Source organism: Scyliorhinus torazame, chromosome 15, assembly GCF_047496885.1.
Source record: "Scyliorhinus torazame isolate Kashiwa2021f chromosome 15, sScyTor2.1, whole genome shotgun sequence".
Taxonomy (NCBI): Eukaryota; Metazoa; Chordata; class Chondrichthyes; order Carcharhiniformes; family Scyliorhinidae; genus Scyliorhinus; species Scyliorhinus torazame.
Window position 1 is genome coordinate 129020565 of NC_092721.1, and position 21261 is coordinate 129041825.

Genomic DNA, 21261 nt, shown 5'->3' on the forward strand with positions numbered 1-21261 from the left:
TCAGTACTCCTTCAGCTATAGTGCTAAGACGTAGCTTCCATCTCTGTCAAAGGGCACCGCCTTCTTCACACACATTTCTGAGAAGGCAATGCCATGACCTCAATGTCACCTCACAATCTCTATAATAACGTTTGCTCTGCCTGCCGTCCATCATAAGACAGTACTGAGGCCTGCACCTAGGGAAAGCATGAAGGACATTTTGCTCATTGTGTTACAACACCCTGCGCTAGTGCACAGTCAATTCCAGCCCCACTTGACCCGGAATCACAACACAAGTGAATTAACCAATAATTCTTGGAAAATTCCCAAAGTCTTTGGCCCTTGGCTGCCCTTAAGTCATCAGGTTTGTCAGTTGAAACACAATTACTGTTTATTTATAATAAGAACTATAATGAAATATGCAGTAAATACAGCTGGTTAACTATTATCTAATTCCTAAGTCCCCGCTTTAACTTGCCTCCCACCCTCTTTATGCACACACACATACACACACACAGACACACAGAAGACAGACAAACATAGAGGGGAAGAAAGAAAACAAAAACTTAAGAAAAACTGAAAAATATGGTTGTCTCAAGCACCTGACCCCTCTTCAAACTCTAATTTCAGTCCAAGGTTTATTGTAGATTCATTCAAGCCACTGTAGTTTCAGAAATACAGCACTCACAGCCTTTCTGGACTGAAAGTAGGTCCCAGTCTTTGTTTGCAGCCTGTATTGGTTTTCTATCGATTAATTCACCCAGGTTCTCTGCAGTCTCAGGAATATAGCACTCGCAGCCTTTCTGGGGAGCGAGAGAGAGCAGGCCCTGTCTTTCTGTATCTAGAACACAACTGCTCCCTCAAGTCTCTGAGAACCATCCTACTGGGATAGGATCCAATCACCACATGTTATCGGGCAGTGTATGGCCTTTTGGCCAATTCATTGGCCACCAGCCAATCAATGAAACCGAGTCGCACCGCATCTCTCTCTCTGGTGCTGAAAATTCTGAAGCTCCTGTTCAGACTGGCAGAGACTAGCAGAGTGCTCCCTCCTGTAACTTCTGAATTCCTCGTTCTCTCTGCTACTTGACTTAAAGATTTTTTTTTTTTAAATTTAGAGTACCCAATTATTTTTTCCAACTATGGGGCAAATTTAGTGTGGCCAAACCTCCTAACCTGCACATCTTTGGGTTGTGGGGGTAAAACCCACCCATGCACGGGTAGAATGTGCAAACTCCACATAGACAGTGACCCAGGGCCGGGATCGAACCCGGGTCCTCGGCGCCTTAGGCAGCAGTGCTAACCACTGCGCCACCATGCCGCCCTGCTTGTCTTAAAGGTACATGTCCATTAATTACCCGTGGATCAAAAATGACAACGGCAAATTAAAAGAAAGGGGAAATAAGGGAATAAAAAGGAAGGACTCTCACAATTGCAACACAATACTTGTTTCAAGATCAGCTAAAGATAAAAATAAGGAACATAACATGAAATGGTTGGCACAGTTACACAGAAACAAAACATTACTTTAACAAAATGAACAAAAGTCACCCATATGCTCATGGTGCCTTAAGCCTAGGTGTGCGAGTGCTGCGTTTTGGTGCCATCATCTCCTCACTGACAGTGGTTTTGGAGGAAGATTACTTACTCTGCTGTTGTGTTGGCCCTGATGACTTTGGTAAATGTCCTCAGGCTGGAGGGGCCTGAGCAAGCTCCACCTTGGAAGGTGCAACCAGTGACATGGCTGGACATTCCTCAGTCGCCGCTGTTTGAGAAGTTGCCACATTCAATTACACAGGGCAAAAGGGAGCTGCCGCTCTCATCCAGAGTGCTGTGAGAGGAACACAAAGAGATGACAAGAAGCTCGTCCACCAGTGTGAGGCAAGTCTGGATCTTCCTGCTCACCCATGATGGACGAGCACTTCGTAGAAACACTAGGTGCCTCATCGAACACTAGGTGCCTCATCGATTTCTCACACTGGCAATGACATTCTGTTGTCATTGACTCCGTGAGGGCTTGCAGGTGCCACCCCAGGAACCTCTGATTCTGTTCCTGGAGCTGCCCATGAGAGTTGCTACTCTCAATGGAGGAGGCTGTGCCCTCGGTGTTCTTGGTCAACGCAGTGCTTAGCCTCTGCATGGATACCTCCATAACAGGTGCCATAGCACGCAGCCCCTCCGCAATCTCCGTCCAACTCTTCATGCTCATCCAGCATTTGCCACCGATTGGACAACTCCAGAGGCTCGGGCAGCATGGTGACGCAGTGGGTTAGCCCTGCTGCCTCACGGCGCTGAGGTCCCAGATTCGATCCCGGCTCTGGGTCACTGTCCGTGTGGAGTTTGCACATTCTCCCCGTGTTTGCGTGGGTTTCACCCCCACAACCCAAAGATAAGTAGGGTAGGTGGATTGGCCACGCTAAATTGCCCCTTAATTGGAAAAAATGAATTGGGTACTCTAAATTTATTTATTTTTTAAAAACTCCAGAGGCTCATCACCTGCCTCATACTCAGCATGGCCCTGGTCTCCAGCAACCCTCCAACTGCTGGTGCCGTGAGCATTCTCTGTCTCCCCGCCCTGTCTCCCTGCCCAATTTATAGCTTTAAATTGAGGGGAGATAGATTTGGACAGATGTCAGAGGTAGGTTCTTTACTCAGAGAGTAGTAAGGGCGTGGAATGCCCTGCCTGCAACAGTAGTGGACTCGCCAACATTAAGGGCATTTAAATGGTCATTGGATAGACATATGGACGATAAGGGAATAGTGTAGATGGGCTTTAGAGTGGTTTCACAGGTCGGCGCAACATCGAGGGCCAAAGGGCCTGTACTGCACTGTAATGTTCTATGTTCTTCCAGTGAGTATGTTGTGCCCTTACCACAGTGCACTCCAAATTGAGCTGATGTAATATAGCCCACCGAAATGCCTTTAATTGGGCTGGTGCTTCGTACAGCAAGTGGATGTGATGCGGGTGCATCGCTAGGCACTTCCTCCTCCGGTGTTGAGAGGGTAGAACTCCTTGGGGTCAGCAGCGCATTCTGCTCACTGATTAAAGTCTCTGGTTTACAGCTGGTAATGGTCTCCTTGAAGAGTCATTAATTCAGTATTCACAAGCAGAAGGCTTTCTGGAGGCATACTTCAGTTCTTATGAAACTGGGCCTTTAGCTCGAGGTTCACATCCAGGCCTTTATTTTTCTGTATAGACACTTTTTATTTCACACCAAACCTTACTTTCAGCTCATAGTTTGACTTCAAGCTTCTGCAATCTCAAGAGAATGATACCCATATTGCTGTAGAAAGATTCAGCCCTCACATTGGCCTTATGGAGAAGATGAGTTTGATTCCTCCATCCAGGCTACAGAATCAAAAGTGAGACCAAACTGGAACCTCATGACTCTAAAACAAAATCCAGTGGGTTCAGATCCAATCACCACCTGTTATTGGACAGAGCACAGCACTTTGGGTCAATTCATTGGCCATCAGTCAAATCAATTGAACCAGTTGGCCTATGTCTCCGTTGTTGTTCTAGTTGGCAAATTGAGCCATTGGCAATTGCCTTGAGAGTCTCAAACAAGTGGAGAGGGATTGTGGAGGGGGCAGTAGAGCATCGGATGTCTTTGTATGTCCATGATCTCTTGCTGTACGTAAGGGACCTGCGGGCATGTTGGAGATGTTCAGCTTGTTTTCAGGGTATAAGTTGAATGTTGGGAAGAGTGAGTATTTTGAAAGCGGTCCCTTGAGGGGGGAGCTGAAGTGAGGGGGCTGCCTTTTCGTTGTGCTGGGACTAGCGTCTGCCATCTGGGGGTCAGGTGGCGTGGGATTGGGTGCGGCTTCGCAAGTTGAGCTTCACTAGTTTGACGAGTAGGGTGTGGGAGTATTTGATTTGAAGAGATGGGACAGGCTTCCATTGTCTCTGGCGGGCCGGGTGCAAACCATTAAGATGAATTTACTGCCAAGATTCATGTTTTTGTTTCAGTGCCTTTCAGTCTTCCTGCCTAAAACATTTTTCCGGGGCTGGAGCGGCTTATAAGCGGGTTTATTTGGGCGGGGCGAACTCCTCGGATTCGGAGGGGAGACAGGTCGGGGGGGGGGGGGGGGGGAGTTGCGCTGCCGAGCCTCTTGTTTTACTATTGGGCAGCCAATGTAGAGAAGGTGTTGGGTTGGTTCGGAGACCGAAAGATTGCCTGGGTGCGGATGGAGTTGGGGTCAGGTAAGGGGTCGAGTCTGGAGGTGTTGGCGATGGCTCCTCTGCCGTTTGCTGCAGCAAATATTCATCGAATCGAGTGGTCATTTCCACGTTAAAGATAAGGCGGCAGCTCCACTAGCATTTCAAATTGGGGCGGGTGTCAAGGTGGTCCCCTATTGAGGGGAGATAGATATAGGACAGATGTCAGAGGTAGGTTCTTTACTCAGAGAGTAGTAAGGGCGTGGAATGCCCTGCCTGCAACAGTAGTGGACTCGCCAACATTAAGGGCATTCAAATGGTCATTGGATAGACATATGGACGATAAGGGAATAGTGTAGATGGGCTTTAGAGTGGTTTCGCAGGTCGGCCCAACATCGAGGACCGAAGGGCCTCTACTGCGCTGTAATGTTCTATGTTCTATGTAACCGGGAAACTGGATGCTAGATGCCATGTTTGGGGTATGGAAAGGTAAGGGGATGGAGAGGGGAAAGGACCTATTTTGGAGGGACTGTTTGCTGAATGGGAGGAGCTGAAGGAGAAAGCAGGCTGGGGGGATGGATAGGTTTAGGTATTTTCAGGTGCACAACTGAGTCCGACGAGCTTTCGCAACATTTCCGGTGACTCCAACATCCAATTGTTGGAAAGGATTTTCTCCTGTGCAAGGTCACAGGACGGCAGTACATCTGAGACATATGGGCAGATCATGGTGGAAGAGCAGGTTTCAGTGGAAGAGGTGAAGGCTAGGTGGATCCCATTTTGCAGGAGGAAGTGTGAAGTGAGGCACTCTGCAGGGTGAATGCTATGTCATCTTGCACAAGGTTACGTTTTCTACAACTCAGGACACATCTTACCAAGGCCAGAATGAGTCCGTTTTATGAGGGGGTTAAAGATAATTGTAAGTGGTGCTTGAGAGGGTCTGCGAGCCATACACACATGTTCTGGTCCTGACTCAAGCTTGTGGGTTTCTGGGGGCCATTTTCTAACGCCATATTAGCAATTTTAGATGTGGAGTTGGAGCCCTGCCCATTAGTTGCAATATATGGGCTATCGGGCCAGCGGAGTTGAGGACAGGTGTGATGGCAGATGCTCTGGCTTTTGCCTTGTGCTGGACTCTACTAAGATGGAGGCAGGGGACACCGCCCAATGCTGTAGCATCGCTGGGTGATTTGATGGAGTTTTTGTATCTCGAGAAGGTTAAGTTCACAATGAGGGGAGCAATTGACGGGTTCTACTGGAGATGGCGTCCGTTTATATTACATTTCAAGGATCTGGTCGCTGTGAGCTGTTAGGGGGTGAGGGGGTATTCTATTGGGAAGGGGTGGTTATCATTGGTGGTGGTTTTTAAAAATATTTGTTTGCTATAGTCGATACATGTTTTATTGTTTGATTGGTGTTTATATATAAAATACTAAAAGTCTTAATAAAACTATTTTTTTTAAAAGAATCACAAAAGCAGTTGAAGTTGCAATCAGATCAGGCATGGTCTTATTGAATGACGAAGCAGGCTTGAGGGGCTGAGCGGACTACTCCTGCTCCCAATTCCTCTGTTTGGTACAACAAGTAATTAAAAAGGCAAATGGAATGTTGGCCTTGATTACAAAGTGGTGGAGTGTCAAAGTAGGGATGTCTTGTTGCATCTGTTGAGAGCGCGGTGACACATCTAGAGTACTCCAGACAGTTTGGATGCCATTATGTTAGGGAGGATATACTTGCATTGGAGGCAGTTCAGGGAAGGTTCACTAGATTTATTCCTGGGTTGAAGGGATTGTCTTATGAGGAAAGGTTGAGCAGTTAGGGCCTGTACTCATTGGAGTTTAGGGGCGCAATTCAGCGACCCCATTGCACCTGACGTGGAGCCGTCCATAACGGGTGAATCGTACAAGACCCTGAAATCGGGCTCCGCGCAGTGCAGATCATGAGTCACCCGACTCGCTCCACCCAGCGCGAACTAGATCTTGCCCAGCGAAGAGCCAGATCAGAATATTTAAATTAGCCTAATGGTTCATTTAAATCCCTGCACACCAGATTCAGCCACCCGGGAGTCAACGGCCACGCCGGCAAGACCTCACCAGGGCGCCGTTTAGTACTAGTCTACACATGACTATGCTAGGATGTGGGCAAGACTTAAATCCGTGTCTTCAGTTAGGTGTATCTGAGGGGTTAAACTTGGAAGTGGAAAGCTTACAGTCAAGTAATTGGAAAAGGAGGTCCATGATGTGGAGTCCCATCTTGGTCAGGGTATCAAAGATCTGACCCTGTGGATGTGAACGACAAGAAGGGAGGGAGAGCTTAAGGATTGAAGTTTGTCAGGTCCAATGTTTGTTCCTGAGGTTATAGATGTGGTGGCTTCTCCTCCTACTTTCTGGGGGGAAAAGGCAGGGAGTCTGCAAGCAGCTCTTTGAGCTGCTGGCTGACAACAGATCCCTGGTTTGGATCTTGTGACAATTGGAAGATTTCAGGAAAATTGGATTATAAATGTATCGGACAATGTAAGGGTTATAAGCCTGGGGTTAGAACGTGTTTGACTGCCAATGCCTTGTTTTTTTACAAGAATTCTGTTTTGCAGGGCCTGAATGGATTTAGCAGCCAGCAGGTGAAATTGTCAAAGGAATGTATTTTTCAGTCTGGGCTAATGCAGTGGTTCGCCTGGGTAAGTCCCCGGGGAGTTATTGTCCTTTCAGTCCCTGGAAAGTTAATTTGTCTTTTAGCTTGGGAAGATGATGTCAGTGCTGGGTGGAGCTAAGAGAGATTTCTTTTTGGGAGAAAGGCTTTTGGAAGTGAAGTCTCATCTGGAAACCCTTGTTTTTAGACCACAAATGAATGCAGTTTTATTTCCCAATAGGATAGTTTTAAAAAAAGAGTAATAACATTTTAAAAGGAGAGCAGTCTTGTCTGAACACAAGAAAGGGGCATAAACAACCCAGTTGAAGCAGCTATTTGAGGATATTCAGCCAGAGTCTGAAGGGGTTCCAATAAGATCCAGAACCTGTTCTGTAAAGCAAGTATAACGAGAAGCCTTGCTAATTTTTAAGTTGGATTGAGAGCTGTATGTTTATTTTCTTTTGGAATCATAGAATTGACAGTGCAGAAGGAGGCCATTCAGCCCATCGAGTCTGCCCTTGGAAAGAGCACCTTACTGAAGCCCATGCCTCCACCCTATCCCCATAACCCAGTATCCCCACCGAACCGTTTGGATACTAAGGGGCAATTTAGCATGGCCAATCCACCTAACCTGCACATCTTTAGACTGTGGGAGGAAACCGGAGCACCCAGAGGAAACCCACGCAGACATGGGGAGGATGTGAAAACTCCACATAGACAGTTACCCGAGGCCGGAATTGAACCCAGGTCCCTGGAGCTGTGATTCAGCAATGCTAACCACTGTGCCGCCTTGTAGTTTAACGGGAAATTAAGTAGTAGTGTTATGGATAATTGTAAGCTGTTCTTTTTCAGGTGTGAAGTTATAAGTTTCATGTTATATTCATTGGAAAGTTTTGTTTTAGAAATACCAAAACCCTATTTTATCATGCAATCACTCCTGGAGCGAATCATTCATTCTGCACTGTCTCACGAATAAACTAAAACATTGAGGTATCGGTCCAGTATCCTAGCCACTGTTGGGATCTTGCCTGGGATCATAATAAAATAGAGGACATCTGGTATTGAGGTGTCCTATTCTCTTTGGACCTTTGATGGAATCTGTATTGTCTGCCTGTGGGGCCTTGGCTTTTAAAAGTGCAAAATCTTTTGGCAACATGCCTGTAGGAGCATTTTCCAAGGCCTAAGTATTGAGCCAGCCTTAACGTGGTGTCCGTCCCTCATTGTTCGGCCTCAGGTCAATAAACAGAGCATACACACAACAACCTTTGGTAAGACGGCTTTTATTATCCCAAGCTTGGTTTCGTGTATATGAAACATGGACCTGGATAATGCCAATATCGATCTGCTGAACACTGATAAAAACACATCAATTATACGATTTCCAAAAATCAATAGCCCACCCCAATTGGACTCGATCCAATCCCTGAAGTTGTGATGTTCAAACTATCCAATAAAATTGCAATCAACCCATGATTTAACCTCATCCTGTCACCTGTTGTTTACCAAGGTTCTGTGTCCATTTTAAGTTGTTTTCCCCATCCTAGTATCCTGTCCACCCATTGTCCAGCTAGGGACAGGATATCAAAACTGGCATCCTCTTCGCTTCATGGATTATTTCAGAGGATATTGGGGGCCACTAATAAAACTTGTTTACTCAATCCACTATGTAAACTGCTGACCACACATCTCGTGTGTCTCAAAAACATGGGCAAGTTAGCTAACCTAAACCCATCATGCATTGTGGCCACTGCTTACATGAGTCTGCACTGTAAATTCTATAATTCTATATAAAATTATCACTGCTATGTCCCAAAATACAGGTTTAATGGTTAATAATGGTTATTGGGTATACTTTCTATAATTAATCTCAATACTTAATAAACTAACTTATGAAAAACTATTCTAGTGGCATCCTAGCTATTCAATTTTAAGATGTCTCATCGCTGGACACCCACTTCAATGCTTTTCGTATTGGTCTTTTTAATTTAGATGCCAGTAGCAATGTGAAATAGGTCTATAAATCTATAATCAGATTTAACAGACTGTACTGAAAATAGACTTCACTGCCTGATCCAGTCAGTTTTTGTCATTTACTCTTGATTTTTATCGATAGCAATACAGCATCTCCTCTTCTTAGATATAATGCCATATATTCCCTTTAAATCCATGTGCGGTCACCTCCACATAATCCTAGCACCACAGCCTTGAGGAAATGCTCTTTCAGAAAAATACCATGTAATCGGAGCAGTCATTTAAATCGGAACTGTCTTTAAACCTACCTATTTTAAAGAAGAGCCAAGGAGTTATTGTCCTGGTCGAATGTATCCTTCAACCAACAACACAAAAAATAGATGATCTCGTTATTGTCATATTGCTGTTTCCTTCCTGTGTGTAAAAATGGCAGCTGTATTTCCTACAGTGACTAGGCTTCATAAAGTACTTCATTAGTTTAAAGTGCTTTGGGAAATCTCGAGACCATAAGACATAGGAGCAGAATTAGGCTACTTGGCCCATCTTGTTTGCTCCGCCATTCAATCATGCCTGATATTTTTCTCATCCCCATTCTCCTGTTTTCTCCCCATAACCCCTGATCCCCTTATTAGTCAAGAACCTATCTATCTCTGTCTTAAATACACAGTGATATGGCCTCCACAGCCTTCTGCAGCAAAGAGTTCCACAGATTCACCACCCTCTGGCTGGAGAAATTCCTCCTCATCTCTGCTTTAAAGGATTGTCCTTTAGTCTGAGATTGTGCCCTCTGCTTTTAGTTTTTCCTAAAATGGAAACATCCTCTCCATGTCCACTCTATCCAGGCCTCGCAGTATCCTGTAAGTTTCAATAAGATCCCCCCTCATCCTTCTAAACTCCAATGAGTACAGACCCATAGTCCTCAACCGTTCCTCATATGACAAGCTGATCATTCCAGGGACCATCCTTGTGAACCTCTTCTGGACCCTTTCCAAGGCCAGCACATCCTTCCTAAGATACGGGGCCCAAAACTGCTCACAATACACCAAATGGGGTCTGACCAGAGCCTTGTATAGCCTCAAGCACATCCCTGGTCTTGTATTCTAGCCATCTCAACATGAATGCTAACATTGCATTTGCCTTCCTAACTGCCAACTGAACCTGCACGTTAACCTTGAGGTCGTGAAAGTTGCTATGTAATATGCCAGTCTTCCTATCTAGTCCACAACGACCTGTAGCGGATGAAATGGCAACATACCTGCTATTACCTGTTATTTAGGTGCAAACATGTGACAGATTTTGAGACTGTAAATGAATCAGTGGCTGATGGGCGAGTTCTGGCACTGCCAGCCTGACAGGGGCACTGCCAGGATGGCAGTGCCGACGTGCCCAGATGGCATTTTGCCTGCATCAGGGATTGGGTCTGGGGATGTCCTGCTCTTATGAGGTGGGGTACGGGGGTCTCTATGACCCCCTTAAAGGTGAGTTGGGGAAACGGGAATAAGTGCTGCCTCGGCGGGGTGTTCCTCACCAAAGCCCCGGAATGAAGCAAAGTCCCGTTTAATAGCGTGGCTTTTCTTGGCACTGCAAGCACCAGATACTACTCGGCTAAATACGTTCGATACAGGACTCTGTTTCATTGCCGTTAAATCGCGCCCGATATTTACCTTCAACATATTGATGTAACCAAACATATTTAACTGTCACTGAAATGATATAAAACCGCAAAAACAGTAATTTTTATTAAATCCAAAAGCTGTTGATGTCTAATAATAAAACTAATCATCATAATTTGTATTTTCTGTTGCCTGTTTCACATATTAGGGTGTTTTTAATTTAGATTCCAGTAGCTATGTGTAAACACTTGTCACCAGATTTAGCAGGATGAACACTGGAGCAGGTACATGAAACCTTGGAATCAAAGTTTCAAAAATGGCTGCTTATTTACTTTGTGTTATTTTCACCTCTGAGTTAGAACATTTTGGGTTCAAGCCTCTCTCCAGGATTTGTGCATATTGTTAAGTTCACACTTCAATGCAGTAAGGGAGCACTGCATTTTCTGGGTGACATCTTGAAGGTGAAATGTTAAACTGTAGCTCTGCCTGCCTGTGCAAAATGCTATGTGACACTATTTGAAGAAGAGCAGCAGCACTTTCCTGGCGTCCTGACTAACATTTATCATGCAACTAACATTGCCAAAACAAATTACCCCATGGTAAAAGCAGCTGCAGTTTTAATTGCAATGTGTTGGAAGAAACAAGATTCAGTGTTCAGAAATCCTGTAGAATGAATCTTCTAGAATTGCCATTTTCCAAAGTTATGATTCTTCTCCCTGTGATGGCCATCAACAGTTCTTCTACTGAGTGGAGGATGTCCAACTGGGAGCTGAGCCTCTTCCAGGTGTAGTCCCTGTCATAAGTTGTGTGCAACATTCTGCAAGAAAGGAAGTTTGAAAGAAAGTGTGTTCATGACTTTCTTGTGATGTGTTTAGAGAATGAGTCCAATTGAATTTTTAGGCCAGTAATGTTTTGTGATGTTGATTGAGGAATGAATGTTGGCCAGCGTTCCCCTGATCTCCTTTGTAAAGTGCCATGGACATTCATAACCACCTGAGAGTGCAGACATAAAAAAGGTGACATCTAGCTCTACGCACGAGTGTTAACCAAATTTCAACGCTCAAGTCTGCGCACTGTGGTTTGAATCTTCTGACTTAGAGGCAAGTGCTACCATTGAGCCATAGCAGACAGCCAATAGAAAGCTCACCTTTCTCTATAATTTATTTGCATACTATTCATACTTTTTGTTCTGATCTACAACACCATCTTGCTCATACATAATGCTTTCAGTGTAAAACATCTCACATGGGTTTGTCAAACATTATTTGACATTGGAGATTACCACATAAGGATAATATCAAAACCTTGATCGAAGAGATAGGTTTTAAAGAGTGTCTTACTGGAGAGCAAGGTGGAAAGATTTAGACAGGGAATTACAGATCTTATGGTCTAAAGACCTGACCACCAGTAAAGGGTGAAGCATATTGGGGACGTACAAAAGGCCAGAATTAGAGGAATGCAGAGTTCTCAGAGGTTTGTAGAGCTGGCAGAGATTTCAAACATGCGGTGGGATGATGCCATTGAGGAATTTGAAGATAAGGATGAGCATTTTAGCTAGTGCAGACTCGATGGGTAAAATTTCAACCTTCTGTGCTGTAACAATTCTGTGATTCTAAAACAGAGGAATTGATGAAATGAAATTAAATGAAAACCGCTTATTGTCACAAGTAGGCTTCAAATGAAGTTACTGTGAAAAGCCCCTCGTCGCCACATTCCGGTGCCTGTTCGGGGAGGCTGGTACGAGGATGGACTAGGAGCCAACGTAGGACTGTGGGAGCAAGGTGGTGGGTCAATGGGATTAGCAAATTTGGGTCTTGCTATTGTGCTCATTGTGGCTAAAACAAGATCAAATCATCAGAAATGTTAAAGTCATTCTTGTATCATGAACTGCAATCTTTGTCATGGAAAAGTCAATTTGAAAATCACTTGATAATTAAAGCAATTACATGTTTAATGGATGGCTGACTAAATTAACATAGATACAAAGGCCTATTGAAGATGGCCTAGTGGGTCAATGAGGGTTGTTTAAGCTAAGATTCCACTGAATAAATTATGATGCAGACAAATTGCCAGGGATCCATGTTAAGTAATTCTAAAATTTGGGTCATTGGTTTCTCCAGATGCTAGTTCTGTCGATAATTTAGTCCACTAACCTCTTTATGATATGCTTCAGCGAAGTCCAGAAAAATAATCAATTTTGTTTTACTGGAAGCCACATTTTGCCATGAAGTATCCTTTGCAGAGAAGGCTGTGTGGTAAACACCACTAGTAACATTGCATGTATTACGGTACTGCCCCTGTATTACAGGTACAACAGTAAATCCCCGCCTGCTGGCTCCTCCCAGCAGGCGGCGTATAAAAGTGTCTGCTCTCCTGCGCTGCTTCCATTCTGGTTCCAGCTGCAGGAGGCACAACATCTTGTGCAATAAAGCCTCGATTGTTTCACCATTCTCGTCTCGTGGTAATTGACGGTACATCAATTTATTGCACAAGATTTTAAAAGATGAACATCTTAATCAAGCCTGATCACTTGGAGCTGAGCCCTCACGCAGTTAACGCCACGTCCACCTTCGACCACTGGCTAGCCTGCTTCACAGGCTACCTCACAGCAGCCACTGAAGAACTCTCGGACCCACAGAACCTCTACTCACGGGTGAGCCCTGAAATTTTTCCCCTCATCCGGGATGCGCCCACCTACACAGAAGCGATGACGCTACTAAAGGGACATTCCGTTAAGTTAGTGAATCAAGTGTACGCCAGGCACCTACTGGCCACGAGACGGCAACTCCAAGGAGAGACTCTGGACGATTTCTTGCAGCCCTACAGATTCTCAGTAGGAACTGTGACTGCCAGGCAGTTTCGGCAGTCCAACACACCGAACTATTAATCAGAGACGCTTATGTCACGGGCATGAAGTCTGCGTACGTTCGCCAACGACTATTGGAAGGGGGTACGCTCGATCTTGCAGAGACTAGGCAGCTCGCTAACTCACTAGAAGTGGCCTCCCGTAATCTGGAGGCCTACACCCCCGACCGCGCGGCACCCTCGTAGGCATCGTGGGCCCCACCAGCTGCCGACTCGAGCTCACCGCAAGTCTGCGCTGCGCGGCAGCCAGCCAACTCCGGGGGGCCCCAAGTGTTATTTTTGTTGCCAGAGCAAACATCCCAGGCAGCGCTGCCCGGCGCGGAGCGCGACCTGCAACGGATGTGGGAAGAAGGGCCAATTTGTTTCCGTTTGCCAGGCCCGTTTAGTCACCCCTGTTTCCAGGCCCGGCATTACTAGACCCCCCCCCCCCCCGTGGGCGCCGCCATCTTAGGTGCCATTTTGGCCCGTGCCTCAGGACCCCTGCTCGTCTGGCCGTTCGCTGCCTGCTGATACCTCTGCCACCGCTGATCAGCCCTGGACCTCCCAACATCTTCCGCAGCTCGCGTCCATCACCCTGGATCAGTCTCGGCCCCGCAATCTCGCGACCGCTACGACGACGGTGACGATCAACGGGCACGAGACGACCTGCCTCTTTGACTCCGGGAGCACAGAGAGTTTCATCCACCCTGCTACGGTAAGGCGCTGCACACTCCCGGTACTTCCCATCACCCAGAAAATCTCCCTGGCCTCCGGATCCCATTCCGTTGAAATCCGGGGGTACTGTGTCGCGACCCTCACCGTTCAGGACCTGGAGTTCAGCAACTTCAGGCTCTACGTCCTCCCCCACCTCTGCGCTGCCCTATTATTAGGCCTTGATTTTCAATGCCACCTCCAAAGCCTTACTTTGAAATTCGGCGGACCCCTGCCCCCCCTCACCGTCTGCGGCCTCACAATCCTTAAGGTCGAGGCACCTTCACTGTTTGCGAACCTCACCGTGGACTGCAAGCCCGTCGTGACTAGGAGCAGATGGTACAGTGCCCAGGACAGGACTTTCATCAGGTAGGAGGTCCAACGGCTTCTGTGGGAGGGGATCATTAAGGCCAGCAACAGCCCCTGGAGAACTTAAGTGGTGATAGTGAAGACTGGGGAGAAGCACAGGATGGTCATTGACTACAGCCAGACCATCAACCAGTACACGCAGCTCGACGCGTACCCCCTCCCACGCATATCTGATATGGTCAATCAGATTGCGCAGTATCGAGTCTTATCCACAGTTGACTTGAAGTCCGCCTACCACCAGCTCCCCATCCGCCCGGAGGACCGCCAATACACTGCGTTCAAAGCAGATGGCCGCCTCTATCACTTTGTTAGAGTTCCCTTCGGTGTCACCAATGGGGGTCTCGGTCTTCCAGCGAGAGATGGACCGAATGGTTGACCAGTACGAGCTGCGGGCCACCTTCCCGTATTTAGATAACGTCACCATCTGTGGCCACGATCAGCAGGACCACGACGCAAACCTCCAAGAATTCCTCCATACCGCCAAACTCCTTAACCTCACCTATAATAAGGAGAAATGCGTGTTCCGCACCAACCGCTTAGCCATTCTTGGCTACTTAGTGGAAAATGGAGTCCTAGGGCCCGACCCCGACCACATGCGCCCCATCCTGGAACTCCCTCTCCCCCACTGTCCGAAGGCCCTGAAACGATGCCTGGGGTTTTTCTCGTATTACGCCCAGTGGGTCCCGAATTATGCGGACAAGGCCTGCCCACTCATCAGGTCCACAGTTTTCCCCCTGACGGCTGAGGCCCGCCAGGCCTTCAACCACATCAAGGCGGACATCGCCAAGGCCACGATGCACACGGTCGACGAGACCCTCCCCTTTCAGGTGGAGAGTGATGCATCAGACGTAGCTCTGATCACCACCCTCAACCAGGCAGGCAGACCCGTGGCTTTATTTTCCCGCACGCTCCATGCCTCTGAAATTCGGCACTCCTCTGTCGAAAAGGAGGCTCAAGCCGTTGTGGAAGCTGTGCGACACTGGAGGCATTACCTGGCCGGCAGGAGATTCACTCTCCTCACTGACCAACGGCCGGTTGCCTTTATGTTTAACAATACGCAGCGGGGCAAGATCAAAAATGACAAGATCTTGAGGTGGAGGATCTTGTATCGCCCGGGGATGCTCAATGAGCTTCCTGATGCCCTATCCCACGGTACATGGGACAGCGCACAAGTGGACCGACTCCGGGCTCTCAACTATGACCTCTGCCACCCGGGGGTCACCCGGTTCTTCCATTTTGTCAAGGCCCGCAACCTGCCCTACTCCATTGATGAGGTCAGGACCGTAACCAGGGTCTGCCAAGTCTGCGCAGAGTGCAAGCCGCACTTCTACCGGCCAGATAGAGTGCACCTGATGAAGGCCTCCCGCCCCTTTGAGCGCCTCAACATGGACTTCAAAGGGCCTCTCCCCTCCACTGACCTTAACGTGTACTTCCTCAGCGTAATTGATGAGTACTCCCGGTTTCCTTTCGCCATCCCATGCCCCGACATGGCTACTGCCACGGTCATCAAAGCCCTGCACAGCATCTTCACCCTGTTTGGTTTCCCCACCTACATCCACAGCGATCGGGGATCCTCCTTCATGAGTGATGAGCTGCGTCAGCAAAGGCATCGCCTCGAGCAGGACGACCAGCTACAACCCCCGGGGAAACGGGCAGGTGGAGAGGGAGAACGGGACGGTCTGGAAGGCCGTCCTGCTGGCCCTTCGGTCTAGAAATCCCCCGGTCTCCCACTGGCAGGAGGTCCTCCCCGATGCGCTCCACCCCATCCGGTCGCTCCTGTGCACCGCCACTAATGAGACCCCTCACGAACATGTGTTTGCCTTCCCCAGGAAGCCCACCTCTGGGGTCTTTCTCCTAAGATGGTTGACAGATCCTGGGCCCGTCCTCCTCCGGAAGCATGTGCGGAGCCATAAATCGGATCCCTTGGTTGAGAAAGTCCACCTCCGCCATGCAAACCCGCAGTACGCCTACGTACCCCGACGGGCGACAGGACGCAGTCTCCCTCCCGGACCTGGCACCCGCTGGGTCCCCACTCACAACCTCTGACCTGATACTGCTCCTTCCCCCCCCCTCCGGTTGCCTGATTCACCCCTGCGCTACCCACCCTCCCACCAGCGAACCTCACCGCAGCCCCCACCCCAGCAGGATCCGTCCCCTCACAGGATCCACTAAGGGGTGACGAAGCAGAGGACAACACGCTCCCGGAGCCGCAGGTGACCACGTCGGAGCCCACATCACCACCAGGACTGAGGCGATTGCAGCGGAGGGTCAGAGCCCCCAACAGACTCAATCTGTAATGTTTTTCTTCACCCCCGCCGGACTCTTTTTTTAAACAGGGGGTGAATGTGATAAACACCACTAGTAACATTGCATGTATTACGGTACTGCCCCTGTATTACAGGTACAACAGTAGATCCCTGCCTGCTGGCACCTCCCAGCATGCAGCGTATAAAAGTGTCTGCTCTTCTGCGCTGCTTCCATTCTGGTTCCAGCTGCGGGAGGCACAACATCTTGTGCAATAAAGCCTCGATTGTTTCACCATTCTCGTCTCGTGGTAATTGACGGCACATCAGGCTGGTAAACTATGAATTTGATAGTTTGGCAACAGATATATACAGATATATAAATATATTTTAGGGAAATAACCTATTACCTATTTGGATAGTTATAAAAAAGGAAGAAGTAGATGTGATTGATCATCATTATTTGTAATGTTGAATTCGGCAAAATCTATTTAAACTATATCTATTTCTTGAATTTATTTCATTGTATTCTAGAATACTTTATAATAGCATCAAATTCAGACAAATTAAAACAGCAATCATTTATTATGAGGAAAATAAAACAGCAATCATGAGTTATCACCTAGAAAGTCAAGACGTCAGTGAAGTCAAAATTTAATAATCAGTTCTGGAAGAAAGCAATAATAGAAATTTGCATTGTGACTGTTTAATTCTAAATGATCCTTTTGTATTGAAGTCGTGAGAGCTCTTTGATCCATCAGCTGCACAATTTTGCTTCTGTAAAGAGTTTAAAATATGTGTGCTTGCATGTGAGTGTATTTGCCACCTTATGCATTCACTCCTGCCACAACCAGGTGCACAGCGGCAGCGGTATTTACCATGTACAAGATGCTTGCAGATGGATGCTGAAGTTTTTTCAAAAGTGCCTTCCAAACCCACGACCTCTACCACCTAGAAGAACAAGGATCCAGCCGGCGCAGAATGTCCTGCGCGAGTCCGTGCATGCGCAGAACGGCCGGCATATTTTTGCGCATGCGCAGAACGACCGGTGTATTTTCGCGCATGTGCGGAACGGCCGGTGTGATTCGGCACATGCGCAGGGGTTCTCTTCTCCCCGCTGGGCCCCGGGAAATATGGCGGAGACTTGGAGTAAAGTAGACCCTTCACGGAGCCAGCCCGCCCACCGATGGGTATGCCCCGATCGCGGGCCAGGCCACCGTGCCCCCCCACCCCCTGGGCTCGGATCCCCCCGCCTCCCCCTCAAGGACGGCTCCCGCACACTTACCTTCCTGGTCCCGCCGTGTGGGAGGTGAGTAATCCACGCCGGCGGGACTCGAACAAACTCGACGGCCACTCGGCCCATCGGGGCCCGGAGAATCGCTGGGGGGTGCCGCTGTCAACGGCGATTCCGCCGGCGCCCGAAAAACGGCGCCAGAGAATGGGGAAGCCGGGTCGGAGAATTGTGGCCAATGTCTCTGGGCCTAGATCCTGGAACTCCCTCCCTAAAATCACTATGGGTGTACCTATCGCATATAAACTGCAGTGATTCACAAAAATGACTCACCATAGAAACTTCTCACGAGCAATTAGGGGGATGGGTAATAAATGCAAGCCCTGCCAACGATGCTCACGTCCCATGAATGAATTTTTTTTTAAAGCTGTTCGGATCATAGAATCTCTACAGTGCATTTGGCCCATCAAGACTATAAGAACACCCTGCCTAGGCCCACTACCCTGCCCTATCCCTTTAGCCCCACCTAACCTGCACATCACCGGACACTAAGGGGCAATTTTATCATGGCCAATCCAACTAACCGGCACACCTTTGGACTGTGGGAGGAAACTGGAGCACCCAGAGGAAACCCATACAGACCTGGAGAGAAAGTGCAAACTCCACACAGATAGTCACCCAAGGCCGTAATTGAACCCGAGTCCCAAGCGCTGTGAGGCAGCATTGCTAACCACTGTGTCACCGAGCGTTCCACTGTTGATGTGATGGAATGTCTGTGGATGTAGCGACTCATAGTTGATTACTTTTTGTCTCTAATTTCTCTTTTCCAGGTAATTTGCCAGCTCCGGATTCTAAGCAGGTCAATGACAGCTGGGAGCAAGTTTGACAGAGACATCTGGTCTAATGAATTGTCTCCTATTCTCAACCTCTGGAAGAAACTTAATCAGGTAAGATGCTGTCCATACACGTTTACTCCCGGAATCCCTTCAATGATGTGTTCCATGGCCAAATGGAAAATCTCTGATGCATAAATTAAACAAAATGGCATCCTAAAGAAACAATATTGCCCGAATGGAGTATTGAAAGTGCACACAGCTTTGTGCTCTCTTTGTCCAACCTTAGCTGCCAAAACCGTTGTGAAGTGTCTAACTTGCTAAAACAGGTTGCTCCTGAAATTTCAGATGTGATTTCTTCCCTCTTAGGAATTGGATAATGTTTTCTTTTAATGTTGAGGTTCAGATCTTTGGGCTCCGTACAGATTCGTAGGTCGTTGTTCCTCTTCTTGACACAGACCATAGGATTTACCCAATCTGTAGGTTCTTCTATGCGTTTAAGTACACCTAGAGCTGTCATCCTTTCTAGCTCATCTTTCAATCTATCTTTCAATGGGGCTGGTACACGTCTTGGTGCGTGTATTACTGGTCGTGGGTCCTCTTTTAACTGGATTCTGTACGTGAAAGGTAGAGTGCCAAAACCTTGAAAAATCCCAGGAAATTCCTTCAGTATGGAATCTACTGATGCATTTTGTCTGGTTATAGAGTCTAGCTCATGTGCCTCACATACTTCCACTCCCAGTAGAAATTCATATGAAAAATTTTACTGTGTGGACTTTATTTTTCACATTTACATCGAGCTCGCAGCTCCAAGCATAGTAATTTCATTGTAGTCTTTCAGTAGTACTGCTTTATTTAACACTTGCGGTTTAATTCTCAGCTCATTTAAATCTGACAAACTGATAAGGTTGGATCTCGCTCCTAAGTCGAGTTTGAAGTTAATTAATGTGCCATTAATCATTAATGGAACAGTCCATTTGTCTTTTGGGATTTCTGCATTAACTTCACTGTTGCTACAAATTGTCATTGCAACATTGTCAGTTTGCATGCCTTGACTATGCTTGTCCTCACTAGAAATCATGTCAATGAAGAACGTGTCGCTGAGGCATACTTCATCAAACATTTTGATTGGTTCTGTTTGTTCTGCTTTTTGACTGGTAAAGCATTGGTTAGCAAAATGGTTTTTGCCTTTACATTTAGAGCAATGCTTACCAAACGCTGAACATTGTTGTGGCAAATGCTGATTGCCGCATCTCTTACATGAAATGGAGATTTCAGTTGGCCACTTAAAATGGTTAACGGCGGTGCTAGGACCACGTTTTGAATTCGAGTGCGTCACTACACTAATGGCGTCGGCTGCCTCCTATCTTCGCACCAAAATGTTTGAGATTCAACATGCTAATTTGCTGTGCAGCTAGCTCACTGGCATGACAAATGTTGATAGCATCATCAAGTTGAAGCTCTTTTTCTCTTAATAGCCTCTCTCGTACCTGACGTTGCAAATCCCAAATACGATCTGATCGTGCATCGTCAATAATTGAAGGGTAGCAAAATTACATGACTGCGTCTTCAGTCTCAAATCGGTCAGAAAACGATCAAACGTTTTGCCTGGCTTCAAGCTGCTCATGCGAAATATGTAGCGTTCGATCTTCTCATTTTTTTTTTTTGCATTGCTGATCAGATTGCTTTACAACTTCCTCAAAGTTCTTGTTGTTCGCCTTGTTATCAAAAACAAATGCATTAAAAGTTTTGATCGCTTGTGGATCTGCTACAGTGAGCAGCAACGCTATGCGTCTTTCATCAGGCTGTGTCTGCAGACCAAGGGCTGCAACATAGAGAGTAAATTGCTGTTTGAATACAGGCCAATTCTCACTTACATTACCGTAACTCGAAGCTGGTGAGTTGCCTTCAAATATTCCATCCTGGACTTCGAAGTCTGTCTTTGCATTGAGTACAAATTTCTAGTAGTTCACAAGGTTAGTAGTTAGGATCTTGAAAGAATCTTGGCCGGGATTCTCCGAGCCTCCATGCCGCAATCGCGCCTGGCGCGGGGGTGGAGAATGGGGCGTCAGGCCCACGATCGGGGCTGACGCCTTCCCGCGATTCTCCGGGGACCGGAGAATTGGCGGCAATCACGCGTGTGGATGACGCGGCGCCGGTCGATGGCCATTGAAAGAGGCCCCCGCGGCGATTATCCACCGGCAACTGGTCATGTTCCTGCCACCGTGGTTCACTCGTGGTTCCACCCAGCGGGCACTTGGAGTGGTGGTGGGGGCGGGGGGAGGTCCGTCACTGGGGGGGTCTCCAGGACGGCTAGGCTCGCGATCGGGGGCCACCAATCGGTGGGTGCGCGCAGCCCGGGGGGAGGCCTATATTGTGGGGGCCCGCCCGCTGTGTGGGTCTGCCATGTTGCGCGGGCCGCCGCTACAGGCGGCCACCGCGCGCATGTGCCGACCCGTGGCCGGAAGTGCAGGGCCCCGAATCGGCAGCTAGAGCTGCGCGGACTACTCCGGGGCCCTGCTAGCCCCCTTCAAGATGGAGAATCACTCTGGACTTTTTTCTAGAAAATCGGGCCCATTTTCTTGCGGGCGTGGGGACATTGTCCCATTATCAGAAAATTCCGACCCTTGTTTTCTTAACAGATCTTTAGACCTGGTACCATGTTATGTTTTTGTACCCTGGCCGG

The 21261-nt window shown here is 47.6% G+C and overlaps 1 protein-coding gene across 3 annotated transcripts in view; it reads left to right on the forward strand.

Annotated features, from left to right (window-relative positions):
• dync2h1 (dynein cytoplasmic 2 heavy chain 1) overlaps positions 1-21261 on the forward strand; it is an 866357-nt gene that overhangs the window by 710147 nt on the left and 134949 nt on the right. For all 3 annotated transcript variants that reach the window (XM_072476728.1, XM_072476730.1, XM_072476729.1), the window contains one exon: positions 18573-18689. In XM_072476728.1, the coding sequence (XP_072332829.1) occupies positions 18573-18689 (117 nt within the window). The remainder of the gene's footprint in view (positions 1-18572; positions 18690-21261) is intronic.